This window comes from Dama dama, chromosome 14 (genome assembly GCF_033118175.1).
Source record: "Dama dama isolate Ldn47 chromosome 14, ASM3311817v1, whole genome shotgun sequence".
NCBI lineage: Eukaryota > Metazoa > Chordata > Mammalia > Artiodactyla > Cervidae > Dama > Dama dama.
In genome coordinates this window covers 67,560,479-67,576,619 of record NC_083694.1, presented here as the reverse complement: position 1 = coordinate 67,576,619, position 16,141 = coordinate 67,560,479, and the positions used below count along the sequence as shown (strand labels likewise).

The 16,141-nt window shown below is 38.1% G+C and overlaps 1 protein-coding gene across 5 annotated transcripts in view; it reads right to left on the bottom strand.

The window, feature by feature from the left end:
- INTS7 (integrator complex subunit 7) overlaps positions 1-16,141 on the bottom strand; it is an 86,241-nt gene that overhangs the window by 45,550 nt on the left and 24,550 nt on the right. For all 5 annotated transcript variants that reach the window (XM_061161006.1, XM_061161008.1, XM_061161003.1 and 2 more), the window contains 2 exons: positions 12,432-12,631; positions 11,715-11,837 (listed from right to left, as the gene is read on the bottom strand). In XM_061161006.1, coding sequence (XP_061016989.1) covers positions 11,715-11,837; positions 12,432-12,631 — 323 coding nt within the window. The remainder of the gene's footprint in view (positions 1-11,714; positions 11,838-12,431; positions 12,632-16,141) is intronic.

Sequence of the window (16,141 nt, the reverse complement as noted above, 5' to 3'; positions counted from 1 at the left end):
TTGGGGGGAGGGGAGAACTTAGATAACCTTTATCTAAAGATCATATGGAAAAATAAAAATCAGAAAATATGATGAACATTCTGACAAAGTATAATGACAGACAAAACAAGCCCTATCAAACATTAAAATATATAATAAATTTGAAGAAATAAAATATATTTTTCCTACTTCATAGAAATTGAAAGAGAACTGGTCCAAGAAACAGATTCAATTACACAAAGAATTTAATATAATAATGGTCTTTCAAATCAGAGAGACCAGGTAATAAACAGTTCAAGGTCAACTGGCCAGTCACCTGAAAAAAATAAAACTTGATTCTTTTTTCTTTTTTTATGGCAAATCAAAAGAAACTATAAAAGTATGAAGAGTTAACAAGGGAAAAGAAAATGTAAAATGATAATTGACAAAACTGGAAAGAAAATTCATATCATGTAAAGTCAACAGAGGTCCAATAATCTTTATATTAAAGTTCTTACTAATAGATAGGCAAATAACCCAAAAAGAAAAATCAGTAGTTCACAGAAAAAATTTATACAAATGTTTTTAAAGTATGTTAAACTTCATTCATAATTTGAAAAATTTAAATTAAAATTAGAGTTGTTTTTCACCAATCTGATTGGCCAAGATTAAAATTTTAATGATACATAACACTGAAAACAGTGTGCGGAAACAGGCACCGTCCCACACTGTTGACAGAAAGGTGCGTGTGTGTGCGTGTTCAGCTGCTAAGTCATGTCCAACTGTGTGTGACCCTACGGACTGCAGCCCACTGGGCTCCTTGTCTATGGGACTTCCTAGGCAAGAAAACTGGACTGGGCTGCCATTTCCTACTCCAGGGGATCTTAATGACCCAGGGATTGAATCCCCACCTCCTGCATTGGCAGGCAGTTTCTTTACCACTGAGCCACCTGGAAAGCCCTGATACAAAGGAAAAGGGTGTAAATCTCATCGATTGGTAACTGGCATTAAATACAAAACATTTTCGAGCCCTTAAATTCCTCTTTTGGAAATTTATGTCCACAAAGGCAACTTTTCTTTTAAACAAACTAGTCAATGTAGCAATATAAACAGCAGCAGTAAAAATACTGGCAGCAACTCTAACTTCCACTGATGGAGTACTGGGAATAAAGAGAGAGTACTACATAGCTGGTAAAAGAATACAGTAGGTCTGTGTGCTAATATGAGATGTTCTCCAAGATATACTCTTAAGTGATAAAAAATTCTTAACATGCATAGAGTATTATTTTCCTTTGTACAGAAAAAAGATGGGACACACACTTGCTTGCATGTGGATAAAGAAATTCAGGAAGGATACCTAAGAAATGAGTAAGAGTGATCACCTCTACAGAGGACACCTGAGGGAAGAGAGGGAAGACACTTATATTTTGCTCACTGTGCACCTATGAACTGCTTTTTTTTTAAAATACATATATCATGTACATGTAATACTTTTTCAATTGAAAGAAAAACTTAGTTAATACAAAAACACCATCAGCAGCAAACACTACTGTCGAAAGCATGGAAATGGACTTGAAACACAAAGCAGGTTTTTGGTAATGGGAGGGAAGACAGTCTAGGTGATATAAAGAAGAACTGAGGCAATAAGGCCAGCACATGAAGTGCTTATTTGTGGTAAGAAGAGATGTAGCCAAAAGGGATGAAAGCTAAGACAGAGAAATATTGAGTAGGGAAGATCAGGCCAGACTAGAGGGCTTTGAAAGTTAGGCAGAATAATTTAAACAGGATGAGAAAGAAAAAATGAAGCCACTGGAGAGGAATAACGTCATCTAAAGTGTTGGGAAGATTATTCTGGCAATGGTAAACAGAACAAATTAACAAATAAAGTTGAGAGTTAAGGAGCCATCCTGTAGTTTATGGCAGTAATTCATGCACTGGTGATGGCCTGAGCGAGAACCCAGTGGTAGGAGTGGAGAACAGAGGATGAATATGAGAGACACTTGGAAGGAGATTATACATGAGGGAATGAACAAGAAGGATTAAATTACTATTACAACATTTCAAAACTGATGACCAGAGAATGTGGTTCCATTTACAAAGACCTAGAATTTATGTGGATAAATGACTGTTTGAGCAAGAACAGAAAATAGGAGGAGATTTGAAATCCAAAAAGCAATATCTACCGGGTATTTGGAATCTGAGATGTAGTAGATTTTTAACTGGAAGACTTGCATTAGAATTCTGGCTCTGCCACTTACCATCTCCATGATCTGAGCCAATAATTGAAATCTTTGAGTCTCAACTTCTTTGTCTGTAAAATGGGGGTAAAGATTTACACAGAATTTATACATCTCTGGAAAAAAATATAAGAAATTAGACACTGGTTGCCACCGGGCAAAGGAGCTGAGGGGGTGGCAGAAAGGTGGGAAGTATTTTACTATATATATAGCCTTTTGCTGTGCTCAGTCATGCCTGACTCTTTGCAACCCCATGGACTGCAGCCTGCCAGGCTCCTCTGTCCATGAGTTGCCATTTTCCCCCAGGGGATCTTGCAGACCCAGGGATAAAACTTGCGTCTCCTGTATCTCCTACACTGGCAGGTAAATTCTTTATCACTAGCACTGCCTGGGAAGTCCAGATAGCCTTTTAGAGCATCTGAATTTTGACACATGAGTGTACTGGCATTAAAAGAAAGGAAGTGAAATTTACTTTGAAATTTAAAATATAAGAGGAGGTGACATACATCATCTGTGAGATCAAACAGCTACCAAGAGACAAAAAAGCACTCACAGCCTCTTTAAGCTACTGTGCTGGAGAGCAACTGAGCGCAGGTAAGTGGACTCAATTGTTAGAAGATGAACCAGCTGAGGTTAGGGAAGCTCTCAGAGGGGCAGAGAATAAATGGAAGAAAGCACGTAGACGGAACTCAATTCAAAAACTTCAACTTTGAGGAAAGGGAGCAGTGAAGAATCCCAAGAAGGTGCAGTTCAGAGAGTGGGAAGAGCAAGTGAGGACAGTGAGGCCCAAAGAAGCCAAGAGAAGGGAGAGGCTGACGGTGTCCTATGGACCAAAAGGAAAGATGGGAAAGGCAGAAAAAGGCTCTGGGTTTAGCAATAAGAAGAACACTGGTGATCTTTTAAGTAACTAAGCAAAAGAATAAGGGGACAGAATTATATCCAAGTGTGTTACAGACAGAGTAGGGGATGAATCAGTACAAGCAGATAGAGATGCTTTTTTGAAGTTCAAAAGAAAGCTTTTTTTAAAAACGGTGATTGTTATTAGGTAAATCACAGTTATAACTTATTTATTCAAATACTGAGACCACTTCCACTTATCTACTTTTTATTGCCTAAACTGGTTTGCCTTGTACTGCTTGTATCTAGGAATAAAATTCTCAATCAAATAGCCCCAGAGGTTATGTCCTGTATTTACACATATTCAAAATTATGTATTATGATGTGCTCTATGGATAATAGAACAATTAACCTTTTGGAATAATCAAGAAGGTAAGAGAGACATATTATGTAAGATGATACTAAAAGTTTTAAAGAAGAAAAAATTATCATTTAAAAAATTGAACAAAACATTAGAAAATCTTTTTAGAATTATTTACAATGTCATCTTCTAATTAGTGTCACGTTGCACCATACTGGATATCTAAAATGCTCTCTGTAATGACACACTGATCTTAAAGGTCCAATTAATTCAAAGTAGTGATTAACTGGGTTCATCAAAGCTCCCTAGAGATAGCACATCAGTCATATTTCAACGATAAACTCCGGTTCACGTCTCTGTTTCAAGGATGTTACCTATTACAAAACTGTTCTTACCAGGACCGTTTTTCATATCAACCAAAAGGAAAAATCTAACTCTTCAAATGAAGGCCCCCTTTCTCACACACCACCACTGTTATTGTCACTGATCATCTGGTCTGAACTTCTCTCTCTCTAGGCTGGTTTAACTCACTGCTCAAAGGAGGCTCTGTCCTGATTTACTGTTTTCTGGGTCAGCTCCTGAGTGGGGGCTTCTCCTAGTCTCTGGAATGGGACTGGCCACCAGGGATGTGTTCTAGAAAAGCACGGCAAACAGTTTACAATGCTTAAAGACAAATGTCACGTTAAAAATACTCTATGAAGGGGATTAAGAGGTACAAACTTCCAGTCATTAAAAAAAAAAAAAAGTCACAGCATGCAGTGTACAGCATAAAAAATCTGGTCAATATACTACAGTAACTCTGAATGAGGACAAATGGTTACCAGATTTATTGTGATGATCCTTTCATAAAGTATTTAAATGTTGAATCACTGTGATACATCTGAAACTAACATAACATTGCACGCCAACTACACTTCAATTAAAAATAAAAGCACTGCGTCAAAGACACTGTTGTTCAGTCGCTCAGTTGTGCCCCACTCTTTGCGACCCCACGGGCTGCAGCACGCCAGGCTTCCCTGGCCTCCCCTCCCTCCCTGTCACACGTGCAGTCTGTGGGGTTGCAAAGAGTGGGACACAACCGAGCAACTAACACTTTCACTTTTCACATGGCAGAGATTAACACAATATTGTAAAGCAATTATCCTCCAATTAAAAATAAATTTTTAAAAAATCCACAGAAAAATATAAACATGTGAAAAACTATCTTTGTTCCTATGAAATCACTTTTGACAACCTTAACAAGAATACAGTATTCTTGGGCCCTGATTTTAAGCTCTTCCTTCCTTCAGGTTTTTAAAATATTCAGAATGAAGGTACTTCTTTTAAAGCTGGAATATTTGATTACAGGTGGAAATTATAATACCTACCAACAAACCAGTAAAAGTAGCAATAAAATAGACTCAATTTGCATTGGAAATGCCAAAACTCAAAAATCAATCACCAGAGCTAAGACTGGCTGAGAGGAAGAAAAGAAGGAAAGAATGAAGAAGGAAGAGGGAGACCTAGAAGAAAAATAATTATTCTTGGTGACTGAGAGCAAAATTCAAATTTGAAATCAAGCTATTACTCTGTAAAGATTAAATCATTAGAACATTCTCCTGCTCTATTTTAATATTTTCAAAAAATACATCACACTTTGAAAAAAATGATCATTTGATCATATCCATTTAAGTAAAATCCATTTAATTAAAATCAAGTTTCAGGAAAAAGTTCTTTGTGGGAGAGACAAATATTCAAAAATACATATTTTCAATTAAAAACAACTAATGAAAAAAGCCACAAGAGATAAATCAGAACCAAAAACTCCAGAGAACATGTGGTATACTGAAGAAATACTAGTAAGCTGTGAAATCAACAAAACAGTTAACACTTAAGTGACCACTCATGTGGTTGTGAAGTTCAATGAAAATATTATGAAAAAATTTACTACAGAAAAGAAATTGCATAGTATTAAAGAAAAAAACAGTAACTGGTAATTAAATTCCAGATTTTCTTAACACAAATGGGAAGGGGAGGAAATGAAGTAGAAATGAGTATTTAAGCCTGCCAAAATTTGCAACATATCAACCACCATACTTTTCATTCTGAATAGAGATACACAAGTTCTTATATTAATATATAAGTATAGAGGTAGGCAGAGTAAGAATACTGTTTAATTACCATGACAAAGTCTCTTTAATTCTCTAGAGAATAAAGGAACAAAGAAAACCTGATCAAAATAACAAAGGAAAGTAATGAAACAAAAGAAACAAAAAGGACATGTTATAAATAGTCTAAAATAAGAGGAAAGAAGTAAAAAAAACCTGTTACATCAATAACTGTAAATAAGACATGTTATACTACTAAAAAAGATTCAGATTAAGTCCAAAGAGGTAAATCTGACTATATAGATTTCATACAGATTTATACTGAAATAAATGTTAATAATATATAATATTAATACATAATATGTATATATTATATACTTATCTATATTATCTAATATATCACATCATATAGAAAATATACCTTCTTTTCAAATTCTATGAACTGTTTATAAAAAGTGACCCTACACTGGGCTGCAAAGAAACTTTAAAATTAGGAATTAACAACGGACATGAGTTTAAGTAAACTCCAGGAGTTGGTGATGGACAGGGAGGCCTGGCATGCTGCAGTCCATGGGGTCGCAGAGTCGGACACAACTGAGTGACTGAACTGAACAAGAGGTTAGCAACAACAAAAATCCCATCAACAAATATAAAAAGCTTATCACTTTAAAAACAGAAACTTCCAGTTTTAAGAAAAATAAGTACTAGGGGTGTAATGCACAACATGGTGACTGTAGTCAACACCGCTGTTTGATACAAGAAAACGGTTAGAGCAAATCCTAAGAGTTACCCTCACAAGCAAAAAAAATTTTTTTTTGTTTTTCTTTTTATCTATATGAGACAATAGATGCAAACCAAAACTAATTCCATTGCCAAAGGGGAAATTAAAACGACTCTCAAGGAAATTAAAAGAATGAAATGATTTAAAATATAGTCAACCTTCAGTATCTGCAGGGGTTCCAAGACCCCCTGCGCTGCTGTGGATACCAAAGTCTTCAGATGCTTAAGTCCCGTCTCTAAAGTGGTGTGTTTGCATATAAGCTGCGTGTGCACATCTTCCCATATATTTTACATCATCTTTCAATTACTTACAATACCTAATACAATGTAAATGCTATGTGAATAGTTGCTGGCAAATTTGCAGGTGGCACATTCAAGTTTTGCCTTGGGGGACTTTCTGGGTTTTTTTTTTAATACATTTTTGAGTCTGGGGTTGGTTGAATCTGTAGATGTGGAACCTGAGGATATAACCAAAAACCATGAGATATCTAGGAATATCATACAGAATATGTACAAAATTTGTATGCTGAAAACTAAACACCACTGATGAGAAACAGAGGAAGCTCTACATAAATGGAGAGATGTGCCATGGTCAGAGATCAGAAAACTCAATACTATTAAGATGTCAGCTCTCTCCAAGTTGATCTGTAGATGCAAATGCCGAACAGAATCCTAGCAGACAAACTGACAAGTTGATTCAAGGCAAGGCAAGGCAAGGCAAAAGACCTACAACTTTCAAAATAATGAAGAAATACAAAGGTTAGAGGACCCACACCACCCGATTCCAAGACTTACAGATTTCAAGCTACAGAAATCAGAATTGTGTGCTACTGGCTTAAGAACACATACATGGACCAAAGGAACAGATTGGAATCCAGAAATAGATCTACACAGATAAGGTCAACTGATTTTCAACAAAGATGTTGAGGCAACTCAAAGAGAAAGCACAGTCTTTTCAAAAACTTGTGCTGGAACACATGGCTATCCAAACACATCTTGATTCCTACCTTGCACCATACACGATGAAAAGTGAAAGTTTTAGTTGCTCAATAATGTCTGACTCTGCGAACCTGCCAGGTTCGTCTATTCATGGAATTCTCCAGGCAAGAATGCTGGATTGGGTAGCCATTCCCTTCTCCAGGGGACCCAGAGGATATCCCCAATGCAGGGAACAAATCCAGGTCTGCTACACTGCACAACAGTCAACTCAAAATGGATTACATAGAGTTAAATATGAAACTTAAAAGTATAAAATTTCTAGAAGAGAATATATGATTAAATCTTTGTGACTCTGGGTTAGGTAAGGACTTCCTAGATAAAACACAAAAATACAACCCCAAAAGGAATGAAAAATGATAAATTAGATTTCACCAAAACAAAAACCTTCAAAAGATACTTATATTAAAGATGCAGTTACAAAGGTGAAAACTTCAGGAGACGGATGACCGCGATAGTTGCACAGAAGTGTGAATGTACCTAATGCCACTGAACTGTACAGTTAAATATGGTTAAAACAGTAGCTTTTATATTATGTGACTTTTACCACAATAAAAAATTTAAAAGGCACTGCATTAAAGGCACATACTGGCAGGAAATATTTACAAAATATACATCTGATAAAGAATTTGTATCTAGAACATAAAGAGAACTCAGTAACAAGAAGAAAACCTAAAAAAAAAAAAAAAAACAGCATAAAAGACTAGAATACGCACTTCACCAAAGAAATCTGGTGATAACAAGCCTAAAAGGTTGAACACCCCTTGTCACTAGGGAAATGCAAATTAAAACCACAATGGGATACCACTACACAATTATTCAAATGGCTACAACTACAGAACCATACAATAGGAAGTGCAAGCAAGGATACAGAACCACAACTCACACACTGCCGGTGACTACTTCAGATGGTGCAGCCATCACAGGAAACAATATGGCAGCTTCTTACGAAGTTAAACATACATTTACCACACAATCCAGCAATTCTACTCCTAGGTACTTACTCAAATAATGTCCTACAAAGGTCTGTACAACAGGAATTTTATTTATAATAGAAAAAAATTGGAAACAATTTAAATGTCCACCAAGTTGTGAACAGATAAACTGTGGTTCATATACTGGGATACTACTTGGCAGTAAAAAGAAATGCACTAACTATTCACGTAACAATATGGATGAATGATGTTAAGCATTATGCTAGGCCAAAGAAACCATACCCAAAAGGCTACATATTATATAAATCCATTTAGATTTTGGAAAGGCAAACTCATAGGGATAGAAATTTGTTCAGTGGCAGTCAGGAGTTAGGCGAAAAACTGAACTACAGAGGGGCCTGAAGAAACTTTGGAGTGATCTGAAAAATGTTCTATATCACAACTGTGGTGGTGGTTACACAACTGTATAGATTTATCAAAACTTGAACTGCATATCTAGAACTGTATACCTGGGAAAGTTTCAGTGAGTAAATTATACTACAGTAAATCTGAAAAGTATACTTCAAATTAATGGCAAGTGGAACACTAAAAGTTGCAATTTATGGAATGTGACCAACCTGCACTAAGATGAAAATTAATAGCCTTCAGTGCTTCCATTATTAAACAGAAGAATAAAAATTAATGTACCAAACACCTGAAGCATAAGAAAGCCATGCTGCTGACAAGTTTAATAAAGAAAAGGGAAACATAAACACAATAGTAAGAATAAAATAAAGATAAAATTTTAAATACATACTACAAATTATAAAGGTTTTCCTGTTGATACTAATGAATCTGCAAAAAAAAATTAAATGAAAAAAAAATTATCAAGATTGATTCAAGAAGAGCTAGAAAACTTCAACAGGGCCACAACCATGTAAGGAATAGGAAATATTCTCAAAATGCTATCCCTGGAAGAAGGCCCAGGTTCAGACTGATTTATGGCCCTTATAAAGCTAAACCCTCAAAAGACAAAAAATTTTTATGTCAAAGCTCTTAACCACTTCAGGGCGTGGAAAGGACAACTATTTACACTGCATTTAGATTTTATTTACACAGTATTTACTTACAGAGCATTTACACTGCATTAGGCATTCTGAGTAATCTAGAGATTAGATTTATGGTATATAGGAGGATATACATAGGTATATGCAAAAACTGTTTCATTTTATACAAAGAATTTGAGCATCTGAGGAGTATGGTATCCAGTAGGGAGTACTAGACCCAATCCCCCAATGACATCAAGGGACACCGGAATAGCAATGAAAGGAAAAAAACATGCAGCCACGTGGATGAGTCTCATCAGTACCATGTTGATCAAAAGCAGTAAACACAAAACTAAACAGTGTATTTTTAGGGAGGCATAGATGGTAAAACTATGAAGAGCAAAAAGTCCAGAGTGGTTTCCTCTGCGTGGTATTAAGGCTCTGATCAGGGAGAAGCATGTGCGAGCAGAAAGCAGGGTCCTGTGATTCCCAGTCTTCTATCTCTAGCTGACGGAGACTCCATGGGCTCTGGCTTACAATTATTATTTAAACTATTAAATATACATTGCACAAGTGTGTGTGTGCGGTTTATTCACAATAAGGAAAGAAATGAGATGGAATAAAACAGTGCTTTCACTGGGTCTGGTTCCCTAAAGTGGCTTCCTGTTTAGTAGGAAAAAAGCACCAGAGGACAGAGCTCTCTTAATTAAATTCCTAATTAAGCCCTCTTAAGAAGCTCTCTTAAGCATATTAAGTCTCTCTGAATCCTAATTTGCTCATCTATTAAGTGCAACTACTAATAACTGTCCTCATCTCTTGGGATATTTGCAACTATCAATCATATTATACTAAAACATGTTTGGCTTAGATGCTCAGTCGTGTCTGACTTCTTGCAGCCTCATGGACTGCAGCCTGTCAGGCTCTTCTGTCCATGGGATTTTTCCGGCAAAAATACTGGAGTGGGTTGCCATTTCTTTCTTGGGGGGATCTTCCCAACCCAGGGATGGAACCCAGGTCTCCTGCATTGCAGGCGAATTCTTTACGAGCTGAGCCACCAGGGAAGCCCAAGAATACTGAAGTGGGTAGCCATCCCTTCTCCAGGGGATCTTCCTGACCCAGGGATGGAACCACCGTCTCTTATGTCTCCTGCATTGGCAGGCAGATTCTGTACCACAAGTGCCACCTGGGAAGCCCACTGAGACATGTTTAGAAAATTGCAAAAAACAAACTAAGAAAAAAAAGAGCAGCTGAGTTTTCATAATCTGAAATTCAGAGGTTTTTGCTACACTGTAGCTATGAGAATACCAAGAAATAATAAAATCCATGAAAACAAAGATTGAATTTAACAATTTTCCGTTTCACTTTAAGCAGCATTTTTTAAAAAGTGGTACATTATCAGTAATGGGTAAAAAAATAGGGTTCTACCTTGAGAAAAATATTAAACATCAATGTAACCTAAGAAATGCTACAAATGCTATAAAAGATTTCACATTAAAAGTCTAAAGATTAAGATCTTCTCTTGCATTTACAAAAGAAAACTTAAGACTGTCTTATCCTCTGTGTGAAAAGGAGAAATAAGCTTTACCTCTTCTCTAATAAATCATAGTCAGCACCAAAACCATTCTCCCTAAATTGAGTAAAGGACACAGGAATAAAATAAACAACTTAACGGGGCTTCTCAATTAGTCACGGCGCTGCTCTGGGACAATTAGAAAAGAAACTAAGGGAGAAGTCTAATGAACTACAACAAATCTAAGCATTAAAGGATATAAGCTTTCCAGTCACTAGGCAACATCTTTGCATGGGGACATATCACAACTAGACTTCTCATGGTGATCATTTTGAAATGTATAGGAAAAAGCGACTGCATTGCTTAACAGGAACTAACAGTGTTATAGCTCAATTACACATCAAAAGCAAGAAAACAAACAAACATACAAACTCACTCAGAAAAAGAGATGACATCTGTGGTTACCAGAGACAGACAGTAGTTGGATGAAGGCAGTCAAAAGGCACAAACTTTCATTTATAAGATAGGTAAGTACTAGGGATGTGATGTACAACATGGTTAATATAATGAACACTGCTGTAAGTTATATATGAAATTAGTTAAGAAAGTAAATCTAAAAAAATTTTTCTTTAATTTTGAGTCTATATGAGATAGACACAAATGGATGTTCACTAAACTTAGTGAGATAATCACTTTACGATGTTCTAAGTTAAATTGTTATGCTGTATACCTTAAACTTAGTGCTGTGTGTCAATTATATTTCAATAAAATTAGGAAGAAAGTAAAGGGAAAATAATAAAGAATTTTTATATATTTACTTTGCTAGTTCTAACTTCTGCCATTAATATCAACAATACTTAGAAATTTTCCATATTCAAATACTTAAGATGACAAAAATAACATAAAAATGTAAATTGAAACACTTTGATCTATGACAACATCATATTATTTTTCTATATAAAATAATGATGCTTGAAGTTCTACATACCTGAATGTTTTCTCTACTCCAAGTATGTGGTGTTTTATTGGCAAGTAATTTCAGATCTTGAATAGCAAGTCTCTTTACTGCTTTCCTAGGGTCATTCTTCAAATACTGCAATAAAAGCTGAATCTATAAAGAAAATCAGTCACTCCGTGAGTAACACCATCACTGAAATTATCATTAGGGATGCAGTGTAGTTTCGTGAAACTTTCAGGTTTGAGACAGGGCTCATTTCAAATTACAGCCCTGTCATTTGTTCACTATGTACCCATGTTTGGGCTTTTCTCCTCTTGTACAAAAATATACCTTCACTTAACTTGTAAGGTTCGAGCACAAGACCTGGCCTTAAACATATCAACTCTTCTTTTTTCCGCCCACCAACTCCATGCTCTGAACTCTCACCTCCACCTCATTTAATTTTTATAAGACTCCCGAGAATCAGCACTGTGACTACAACTCAAACCTTCCTGCCCGCCGCACCAACTCCGTGCTCTGCTCTGTACCCTCACCTCCACCTCTTTCTTCACAAGACTCCCAAGAATCAACACGGTGAATACAAAGAGGGAAAAGAGCAAGCAAAAGGAAATTAAACTTTCTGTGACCTTTATCAGAGAAAGGGATCTCAATACTATGAAAACTTACACACTACTTATTTTTTAGCATATAGCACTTAACAGGCAAGTTTACTGAAGAAAAAGGAAGTTTAAAGAAAACTGAAATTACCTGCTTAGGCGTATCAACCAAAGATGAAGCTGCAAGCAGAGTGAAAGTGTGCAAAGAGACAATCACCATCTTGGTGGAAGGATAGGCGGTGACCAGCTGCTGTAGGAGCTGACGTGCGCTGGACGCCAGGATGGCATCATGGTGCATGTGCTGCAGGATGGGGATCAACTTCAGCTTCAGGTCTACTGGCGTGGCCAGACCTGGACACAGAAAGAATGCTTAAGAGGTTTCTGACTGTCATCCTGGATAATATCTCACATTCAAAAGGTCTGATTCCATTAGCAAAATGACTATTTAAAAGCAAGTAACACACTCAATCGTTAGTCGCTCAGTTATGTCTGATTCTTTGCGATCCCAAGGACTGTAGCCCACCAGACTCCTCCGTCTATAGGATTTCTCCCGGTAAGAATATTGGAGTGGGTTGCCATTCCCTTTTCCAGGGGATCTTCCTGACCCAGGGATAGAACCCACTGGAGTGGGCCCTCCAGTATTGCCATGCCCTCTGCCAGGGGATCATCCCAACCTAGGGGCTGAACCCAGGCCTGCACTGCAGGCGGATTCTCTGCTGCCTGAGCTACCAGGGAAGCCTGTCCCAGTTCCTACCCTGCGCTTTTCTCCCTTTCTCTCTGTACCTCCTGAGAGTGAAGGTGAAAGTAGCTCAGTGGTGCCCCAACTCTTTGCGACCCCATGGACTATACAGTCCATGGAATTCTCCAGGCCAGAATACTAGAGTGGGTAGCCCTTCCCTTCTCCAGGGGATCTTCCTGACCCAGAGATCCAACCCAGGTCTCCCACACTGCAGGCGGATTCTTTACCAGCTGAGCCACAAGGGAAGCCCAAGGATACTGGAGTCGGAAGCCTATCCCTTCTCCAGCAGATCTTCCTGACCCAGGAATCAAACCAGGGTCTCTTGCATGGCAGGCGGATTACTTACCAACTAAGCTGTCAAGGAAGTCCTGTCCCTCCTAATTCCTGTTTATATACTTTAATTTTGTACAGATAAAACCAAAGGAACACAAACACATTGCAGGTGAATTCTTTACCACCTGAGCCACCAGGAGGCCCCAACAGTACACTGGTGGTATGTTTAAATTCATATTATGCTTATATATATTATGTTTATGTAATATTATATTAGAGGTAATCAAGTTCAATAGTTTTTAAAGTATTTATCTTAATTTGGGGGTGATTATACCGGCCGACTGGAGAAGAAAATGGCAACTCACTCCAGTACTCTTGCCTGGAGAACCCCAGGGACGGTGGAGCCTGGTGGGCTGCCGTCTATGGGATCGCACAGAGTCGGACACGACTGAAGTGACTTAGCAGCAGCAGCAGTAGCATACAGGCTGATAGTAGAAAATATCCTTAAAAGGCACAGTAGAAAGCAGTCATATTTGCAGCTTCTTTCTTCCCATAGCATACCAAAACATATACATATCCATGAACATATATACACATGCATAATCACAAACTCAATGGCAATAACCTGTTATATTTACAATTTTAATTATTTCCTTCAACACTAAGTCAAGATCAGGATGTGAACACACTTATGTATGGAGCACTTGCAAAGTTCTCTGAACTTTGTGTAGCATTGCCTTTCTTTACAGCATACACAGCTGGAATCTCATTGAGGACTGATTCCAAACCATCTTTCCTTGTCAACACTGGAGCTAAATAAACAGAAAGTCTTTGCTTCTATAGCATGGTTTAACGGTGATAGTAAACAAAAAACTGTCAATCATAATGTCCTACTTATGTCCTATTTATATGCCAAAAGCTAATTTATCTCTGCTGATGAGTGCTTTTTGCCACAGTGAGTAACTGTTAGTGTGAATATATGATGCCATTTCAACATCCAACAGTGGGTTACATCAACTGACGCCCTTACTGTTTGGCCTCTCTTCAAATTTAGCCAAAGCAGAGCACCCCCAGGAGATGCGAGAGAGAAGAATGAGGTCAGAGTATTTACTCCCTGGTTTTCTCTGTGCAGGGTCAGATCAGGCCTGTGTTATGACTGTTTTGATCCTTAAGTTACTGAATGCATTTGCAAGACCATTCTATCTTTGAACTCTTTCTCAATGGCTTTTGCTTTTTCACTCTTCCTGGTTTTTGTCCTTCCTCTGGCTGTCCTTTCTCAATCTCTTTGTATTCTCCTCTTTTACCCACACTTTAATTTCTGGTCTTCCTTGGGGTTGCTAATAAATTATCTTCTTATCCTATGTACTTTCCCTGAGTGAGCTGATATAATCCCATGGCTTCTGTAATCAGCTATTTGCTTTTAAAGACTGCCTCCCCCACTCATTCCTACCCCCTGAATTTCAGATGCATATGTCCCATTACCTTCTGGTCATCACCAATGGGATATCTCAGAAGTACTTTATGCTTAACAGGGCCCAAAGAGAACTTCTGATCTTTACTATGAGACTGCCCATGCAAAAATTTCCCCGTTTCAAGATATGACAGCTCCATCATCACAGCTCCTCAGACCCTGGAGTCTTTCCTGATTCTCTTATTTCTCTCACATTCACATCCAAATTTATTAACAAATCTTGTTGGTTTCTATCTTCAACATACAAACCAAATCTGACAGTCTTCCCATCTTCACTGCTGTACACTGGTTCATTTCTACCACTATCTCCTGACCGGATCATTGCTATGTTTCCTAAGTATGGTCTCTACTTAAGAGCTTCCCCATGGCAGACTCCTGTCTCGAGTAAGACTCCTGTCTCTGCAAGCCTATTCTCAGTCCAGCAATCAGAGGATTCTTTGTGTTTATAGACACCTTTACTGGAGGTTTTGTTGTTGTTTAGTTGCTAAGTTCTGTTTAGGGAGACTCAAAATTTTACTTCGCAGAAACACAAGCAGCTTAAAATGTAAGGGTATTTATTCCTCAGACTCACCTGCCGCTTCTGTGTGCTGGGCTCCAATCTTCCTCTACCTTGCCCCCATTTCTGGGCTGTGCTTAGCTGCTCAGTCGTGTCTAACTCTTTGTGACCCCATGGACGTTAGCCCTTCAGGCTCCTCTGTCCAAGGAGATTCTCCAGGCAAGAATACTGGAGTGGCCCCAGTATTTCCATGCCCTCCGCCAAGGGATCTTCCCAACCTAGGGACTGAACCCAGGTCTCCCACACTGCAGGTGGATTCTCTACCATCTAAGCCACGAGGGAAGCCCACTCCCATTCCTACCCCATTGCTTTTCTCCCTTTCTCTCTGTACCTAATTCCTGTTTATTTACTTTAACTTTGTATACATGAAACCAAAGGAACAAAAATGAATCTTAAACATGCACATTAATGGATTTCTACATATGACTGTATCTATATTCATATATACACAGCACTCATGTTATACAAAATCCTCCAGCATCCTAGGAGGCCTACCTGTACAGCTTTCATCAGCTCCCTTGCTATCTACCCTGTCTGTGTGGAGAGCCCCAGCAGATGGGAAGTTCATGTCGGGTCAGCGTATTTATTCTTTGGCTCCTCTACGGGGGTCACATCAAGTTGCATCACCCTGAAGGTCAGTATTCCAAAGCGGCCTTCTTGATGTGACTCCAGGTTCTGATAAGCACTCCTTCCCCCGCACCTCAGACGGTGCAGGACATCGTCCCCTCTAGTATACTCTGCCCACACCTTTGTAAATGGCTCCTTCATTAAACCCTACTTGAATTACTGCAGTTCAAGCGTGACATGTTTGCTGCTGAGATG